We start from the raw sequence: 7969 nt of genomic DNA on the forward strand, positions 1-7969 counted from the left end.
AGCTAGCTAGCAGCAGACAGGCTACAACAAGCTAAAACCAGCTGATGGAATCACTGGTGACCAATATACTTGCACTAATTTTGTGCAGGTGTAACATTAGAGAGAGATGTCATTTTGTTTTCACTGTCAATGGGAGTGTGTGTCTGTGTCTGCTGCAGGTCCCCAGTACCTGTGTTTCATAGCAAGTGAGTCATGCTACAAGACAGGTCGTGGGAGACAATGGATTTAGAATTTTGGAATATTGATAAGTGACAGTTGGGACATTATATGCACATCGTCTCAATGCTCATTTTGGCCAAAACACTGTCAGACTGGAGTGATCACTATCGAACACAACAGCAAGAGGCCACTCAATAAAGGGCTTAAGGGGCCAAGTGTTGGGTTTGACATTCAGCCCTCGTCCTGTAGTATTATTAATGACCAGACCACTGGGCTGTTTAGGAAACATGTTGTAGCTCATTATGACTGTGGTGCAGCGGGCAGAACAGAGAGAGACACAGCGGGTTGCTGCCACCGTCCCTGCCCAGTCTCCCGCTGAACAGCAGTACACTGTGAAGAGAATACTAGACTAGTACACACACATCAACACACACACACACACAGATGTGCAGGATCAAAACATGCCAATATGCACGCATAGACACACACACCCACATACTCACACACTCACACTCCCACACACAGATAGGGAGATTTAAAACACAATCATATGAACACACACACACTAAATGATGAACACTGAAGAGGCAAGGTCAGCTAGGACCCAGCAGTATGTCGGTGATGGACATCTTTTCAGATACTGCACTAACGCTGGCCACCGAGCAGGGGGTGGTAACAACAGCGTCTGTAAGGTAATGTAGGCTACCCCCTTAGTGGCGTGCTGAACAGCATAGGACGTGATATGATGACCAATACCCTGTGTTATAATCCCCCAGTAAGGATCAGCATGGAGCTGGGAGGAGGATGAAGAGGAGGAGGAGGATGAAGAGGAGCAGCGAAGAGCGCCTTCTGGCCCGATTGATGCGAGGCCTTCTGCAAGACAAGCTGCTCTGCTCTGCTCTCCCAGGAGGAGGGAAAGAAAACAGGGCGAGAGAGAGAGCGGGGGCTGAGAGCGGGGGAGAGAAAAATAAAGAGAGAGAGTGGGAGAATGATAGAGAGGGAGGGCACTAGAGAGAGGCGAGAGAGAGATATATAGAGAGAGAGGGGGAGAGAGAGTGGGAGAAGGATAGAGAGAGAGAGAGAGAGAGAGAGAGAGAGAGAGAGAGAGAGAGGGAGACAGGTGAGAGAGGGAAGAGAGAGAGATAGGGCGATGGGAGGAGTGATAAACACATAGCAGAGATGTTAAAGGTCAAATGTAACATATTCCTGTAATACTAGGCTGTCTGTCGGAGGCGGGGGGGGGGGGGGCACACCACATACACAAGTGCAGCAGCAGCATAAGGAGGGGGACGTGAGAATCATGCTAATGTTGTTTTAATTACAGGTGGATAAACAACACGATGTACCTGACATTACAGGTGGATAAACAACATGATGTACCTGACATTACAGGTGGATAAACAACACGATGTACCTGACATTACAGGTGGATAAACAACACGATGTACCTGACATTACAGGTGGATAAACAACATGATGTACCTGACATTACAGGTGGATAAACAACACGATGTACCTGACATTACAGGTGGATAAACAACATGATGTACCTGACATTACAGGTGGATAAACAACATGATGTACCTGACATTACAGGTGGATAAACAACACGATGTACCTGACATTACAGGTGGATAAACAACACGATGTACCTGACATTACAGGTGGATAAACACCATGATGTTCCTGACATTACAGGTGGATAAACAACATGATGTACCTGACATTACAGGTGGATAAACAACACGATGTACCTGACATTACAGGTGGATAAACAACACGATGTACCTGACATTTGATTTGGTTTGATTACAGGTATCCCAGCACGGGAGTAATAAGGACATCTGTTGTTCAGGCATATCAATATAAATAATTCCCCAATTAAAAAGCTTTCCATAGGTGATAATAAACACATTTCTGTGACACCAGATCCAGAACTCCTTTGCTAATTGAGTGGGGCAAAGTGTAGTTGCTAGGTAAACTATGTGGATTGTGGAGGAATATGACACAGGCTACATCCATAGGTTTGAAGGTACCTGAAGCAGTGATAAACGACCTTTCCCGGGGCATAGGAGACGATCATGATGCTGCACCTGCAATGTTTCTTATTTCTGACAGGAACCACAGCTCAGATAACTGCGTATTGAAAGCATTGCGAATGTTCCCATTTCCCCTCGTGTCGCAGAGACATCTGTCCGCATCAGCAGTATCTAGCCTTCAGAAGGTGGGTGACAGTCATCATTTTACCCCTGATATGAAATGACAGCGTTTAGCCCAATTTACATGTCCCCCCCCCCCCCCCCCCCCCCCCCATTCCTCCTCTGCCCAATAATGACCCCATATATTGTGACGCTGCTGAACAGAGGATATAAATACTATTATTTCCAGTGGGCTGGGATAAGGGCAATGCGCCTACACGCTCTGCGGTATTCCAAATGGCCATTACGCAAAAGGAGACCACCGGAAATGTGAAATAAATGCATCCTATGCATTATCCCTGTTGGCCATATCAATTAGTTGCGGTGAATCTATATGACAATAATCCCTATATGATTATGAATATTATCTGCTTGGTCCCGTTACCTATTCCCTTCCCATTGGAATGGGACCAAGCGCTGCTCAAGCAGATTTGCAGGCTACGTTTCCTGCAAACTCTCACTCACTCTCACTTGCATAACAAGGTGTGGAAAAGGAGGCTGTAAACCGGTTTCCCGTTTTGCTTACCTGCCCACCGTTTGGTTGGCGAGCTGTCGCATTCGATTGAATTGCTTCTTCATCTTGTATTTTCTGCGTTAACACCTATGGGGAAAAAGACTCCGCATTTCTCTCAAAATAACGGCCCTTACTCCGCAGTGGCACAAGAAAAAATCCACCCTCTCATACTTTCTTTCCCTCATCGCAATTGTTAAAACATTGAAAATGTGCTGAATTACATATTTTCACTGCATTTTCCCGTATCCATTCGCCCAGTGCAGAGATGCTGGATTAATTCGCCGCTATGGGCAGCAGAGAGTGACAGTGTCATGACACGCGTGCGCGGCAAAGCACTATGGGTAGTGTATTAAATCGTGAACTGTTCCAACTCATCTCAGCATCAGTTATTATGGATGACCAAGGGAATGAATAATGTTTCCAATTGAATTATCAATAAATGACATGCTTACAGTTATGTTGTAGATAGGACATGGGTCGGTAGGTTATGATAAATGTCATAGGGCCAACTTTTCCAATGTTTAGCCTACATCAAGGGGGGCAAAAAGCAATGGCCAACATGTAACAGTAAAGGCCTGACAACAAGTGTCCTATTGACATGGCTGTTCGTGTCAAACTTGGTCTATTGTAATGTAACATTGTTGTTGCCAGGCATGACAAGAAACTCAGAGTGGTTCCCGAGTGGCACAGTGGTCTAAGGCACTCCATCTCAGTGCTTGAGGCGTCACTACAGACACCCTGGTTTGAATCCAGGCTGTATCACAACCAGCTGTGATTGGGAGTCCCATAGGGCGGTGCACAATTGGCCCAGCGTCATCCGGGTTTGGCTGATGTAGGCCGTCATTGTAAATAAGAATTTGTTCTTAACTGACTTGCCAAGTTAAATAACGGTTAAATAAAGGTTACATTTAAAATGTCAAAATAGAACTGATTCAGGATGTTATCCAGATTATACCACCATCATGTGGTTTCTATGTGTCAGTACACCACCATCATGTGGTTTCTTTGTCAGTACACCACCATCATGTGGTTTCTATGTGTCAGTACACCACCATCATGTGGTTTCTATGTCAGTACACCACCATCATGTGGTTTCTATGTGTCAGTACACCACCATCATGTGGTTTCTATGTCACTACACCACCATCATGTGGTTTCTATGTCAGTACACCACCATCATGTGGTTTCTATGTGTCAGTACACCACCATCATGTGGTTTCTATGTCAGTACACCACCATCATGTGGTTTCTATGTGTCAGTACACCACCATCATGTGGTTTCTATGTGTCAGTACACCACCATCATGTGGTTTCTATGTGTCAGTACACCACCATCATGTGGTTTCTATGTCAGTACACCACCATCATGTGGTTTCTATGTCAGTACACCACCATCATGTGGTTTCTATGTGTCAGTACACCACCATCATGTGGTTTCTATGTGTCAGTACACCACCATCATGTGGTTTCTATGTGTCAGTACACCACCATCATGTGGTTTCTATGTCAGTACACCACCATCATGTGGTTTCTATGTGTCAGTACACCACCATCATGTGGTTTCTATGTCAGTACACCACCATCATGTGGTTTCTATGTCAGTACACCACCATCATGTGGTTTCTATGTCAGTACACCACCATCATGTGGTTTCTATGTCAGTACACCACCATCATGTGGTTTCTATGTCAGTACACCACCATCATGTGGTTTCTATGTCAGTACACCACCATCATGTGGTTTCTATGTCAGTACACCACCATCATGTGGTTTCTATGTGTCAGTACACCACCATCATGTGGTTTCTATGTCAGTACACCACCATCATGTGGTTTCTATGTGTCAGTACACCACCATCATGTGGTTTCTATGTGTCAGTACACCACCATCATGTGGTTTCTATGTGTCAGTACACCACCATCATGTGGTTTCTATGTGTCAGTACACCACCATCATGTGGTTTCTATGTGTCAGTACACCACCATCATGTGGTTTCTATGTCAGTACACCACCATCATGTGGTTTCTATGTCAGTACACCACCATCATGTGGTTTCTATGTCAGTACACCACCATCATGTGGTTTCTATGTGTCAGTACACCACCATCATGTGGTTTCTATGTCAGTACACCACCATCATGTGGTTTCTATGTGTCAGTACACCACCATCATGTGGTTTCTATGTCAGTACACCACCATCATGTGGTTTCTATGTGTCAGTACACCACCATCATGTGGTTTCTATGTGTCAGTACACCACCATCATGTGGTTTCTATGTCAGTACACCACCATCATGTGGTTTCTATGTCAGTACACCACCATCATGTGGTTTCTATGTCAGTACACCACCATCATGTGGCTTCTATGTGTCAGTACACCACCATCATGTGGTTTCTATGTGTCAGTACACCACCATCATGTGGTTTCTATGTGTCAGTACACCACCATCATGTGGTTTCTATGTCAGTACACCACCATCATGTGGTTTCTATGTGTCAGTACACCACCACCATGTGGTTTCTATGTCAGTACACCACCATCATGTGGTTTCTATGTCAGTACACCACCATCATGTGGTTTCTATGTCAGTACACCACCATCATGTGGTTTCTATGTGTCAGTACACCACCATCATGTGGTTTCTATGTGTCAGTACACCACCATCATGTGGTTTCTATGTGTCAGTATACCACCATCATGTGGTTTCTATGTGTCAGTACACCACCATCATGTGGTTTCTATGTCAGTACACCACCATCATGTGGTTTCTATGTGTCAGTACACCACCACCATGTGGTTTCTATGTCAGTACACCACCATCATGTGGTTTCTATGTGTCAGTACACCACCATCATGTGGTTTCTATGTGTCAGAACACCACCATCATGTGGTTTCTATGTGTCAGTATACCACCATCATGTGGTTTCTATGTCAGTACACCACCATCATGTGGTTTCTATGTCAGTACACCACCATCATGTGGTTTATATGTGTCAGTACACCACCATCATGTGGTTTATATGTCAGTACACCACCATCATGTGGTTTCTATGTCAGTACACCACCATCGTGTGGTTTCTATGTGTCAGTACACCACCATCATGTGGTTTCTATGTCAGTACACCACCATCATGTGGTTTCTATGTGTCAGTACACCACCATCATGTGGTTTCTATGTGTCAGTACACCACCATCATGTGGTTTCTATGTGTCAGTACACCACCATCATGTGGTTTCTATGTCAGTACACCACCATCATGTGGTTTCTATGTGTCAGTACACCACCATCATGTGGTTTCTATGTGTCAGTACACCACCATCATGTGGTTTCTATGTCAGTACACCACCATCATGTGGTTTCTATGTCAGTACACCACCATCATGTGGTTTCTATGTGTCAGTACACCACCATCATGTGGTTTCTATGTCAGTACACCACCATCATGTGGTTTCTATGTGTCAGTACACCACCATCATGTGGTTTCTATGTGTCAGTACACCACCATCATGTGGTTTCTATGTGTCAGTATACCACCATCATGTGGTTTCTATGTCAGTACACCACCATCATGTGGTTTCTATGTGTCAGTACACCACCATCATGTGGTTTCTATGTCAGTACACCACCATCATGTGGTTTCTATGTGTCAGTACACCACCATCATGTGGTTTCTATGTCAGTACACCACCATCATGTGGTTTCTATGTGTCAGTACACCACCATCATGTGGTTTCTATGTCAGTACACCACCATCATGTGGTTTCTATGTGTCAGTACACCACCATCATGTGGTTTCTATGTCAGTACACCACCATCATGTGGTTTCTATGTCAGTACACCACCATCATGTGGTTTCTATGTCAGTACACCACCATCATGTGGTTTCTATGTGTCAGTACACCACCATCATGTGGTTTCTATGTCAGTACACCACCATCATGTGGTTTCTATGTGTCAGTACACCACCATCATGTGGTTTCTATGTCAGTACACCACCATCATGTGGTTTCTATGTGTCAGTACACCACCATCATGTGGTTTCTATGTGTCAGTACACCACCATCATGTGGTTTCTATGTCAGTACACCACCATCATGTGGTTTCTATGTGTCAGTACACCACCATCATGTGGTTTCTATGTGTCAGTACACCACCATCATGTGGTTTCTATGTCAGTACACCACCATCATGTGGTTTCTATGTGTCAGTACACCACCATCATGTGGTTTATATGTCAGTACACCACCATCATGTGGTTTCTATGTGTCAGTACACCACCATCATGTGGTTTCTATGTCAGTACACCACCATCATGTGGTTTCTATGTGTCAGTACACCACCATCATGTGGTTTCTATGTCAGTACACCACCATCATGTGGTTTCTATGTGTCAGTACACCACCATCATGTGGTTTCTATGTGTCAGTACACCACCATCATGTGGTTTCTATGTCAGTACACCACCATCATGTGGTTTCTATGTGTCAGTACACCACCATCATGTGGTTTCTATGTCAGTACACCACCATCATGTGGTTTCTATGTCAGTACACCACCATCATGTGGTTTCTATGTGTCAGTACACCACCATCATGTGGTTTCTATGTGTCAGTACACCACCATCATGTGGTTTCTATGTCAGTACACCACCATCATGTGGTTTCTATGTGTCAGTACACCACCATCATGTGGTTTCTATGTCAGTACACCACCATCATGTGGTTTCTATATCAGTACACCACCATCATGTGGTTTCTATGTGTCAGTACACCACCATCATGTGGTTTCTATGTCAGTACACCACCATCATGTGGTTTCTATGTGTCAGTACACCACCATCATGTGGTTTCTATGTGTCAGTACACCACCATCATGTGGTTTCTATGTCAGTACACCACCATCATGTGGTTTCTATGTCAGTACACCACCATCATGTGGTTTCTATGTCAGTACACCACCATCATGTGGTTTCTATGTGTCAGTACACCACCATCATGTGGTTTCTATGTCAGTACACCACCATCATGTGGTTTCTATGTGTCAGTACACCACCATCATGTGGTTTCTATGTCAGTACACCACCATCATGTGGTTTC

At 44.5% G+C, this 7969-nt stretch overlaps 1 protein-coding gene across 5 annotated transcripts in view; it reads right to left on the reverse strand.

Moving 5' to 3' along the window:
• Positions 1-3187, reverse strand: part of LOC129831781 (rho GTPase-activating protein 44-like) — a 152068-nt gene extending 148881 nt beyond the window's left edge. For 2 of the 5 annotated variants that reach the window (XM_055895233.1, XM_055895223.1), the window contains exon 1: positions 2884-3186. In XM_055895233.1, coding sequence (XP_055751208.1) covers positions 2884-2936 — 53 coding nt within the window. In that variant the 5' untranslated portion in view covers positions 2937-3186. Of the gene's footprint in view, positions 1-2883 lie in introns of all 5 variants that reach the window. The other 3 variants (XM_055895261.1, XM_055895252.1, XR_008755813.1) reach the window with 2 other exon arrangements.
• Between the last annotated feature and the right edge of the window lie 4782 nt (positions 3188-7969).

This window comes from Salvelinus fontinalis, chromosome 2 (assembly GCF_029448725.1).
Source record: "Salvelinus fontinalis isolate EN_2023a chromosome 2, ASM2944872v1, whole genome shotgun sequence".
NCBI classification, from domain to species: domain Eukaryota; kingdom Metazoa; phylum Chordata; class Actinopteri; order Salmoniformes; family Salmonidae; genus Salvelinus; species Salvelinus fontinalis.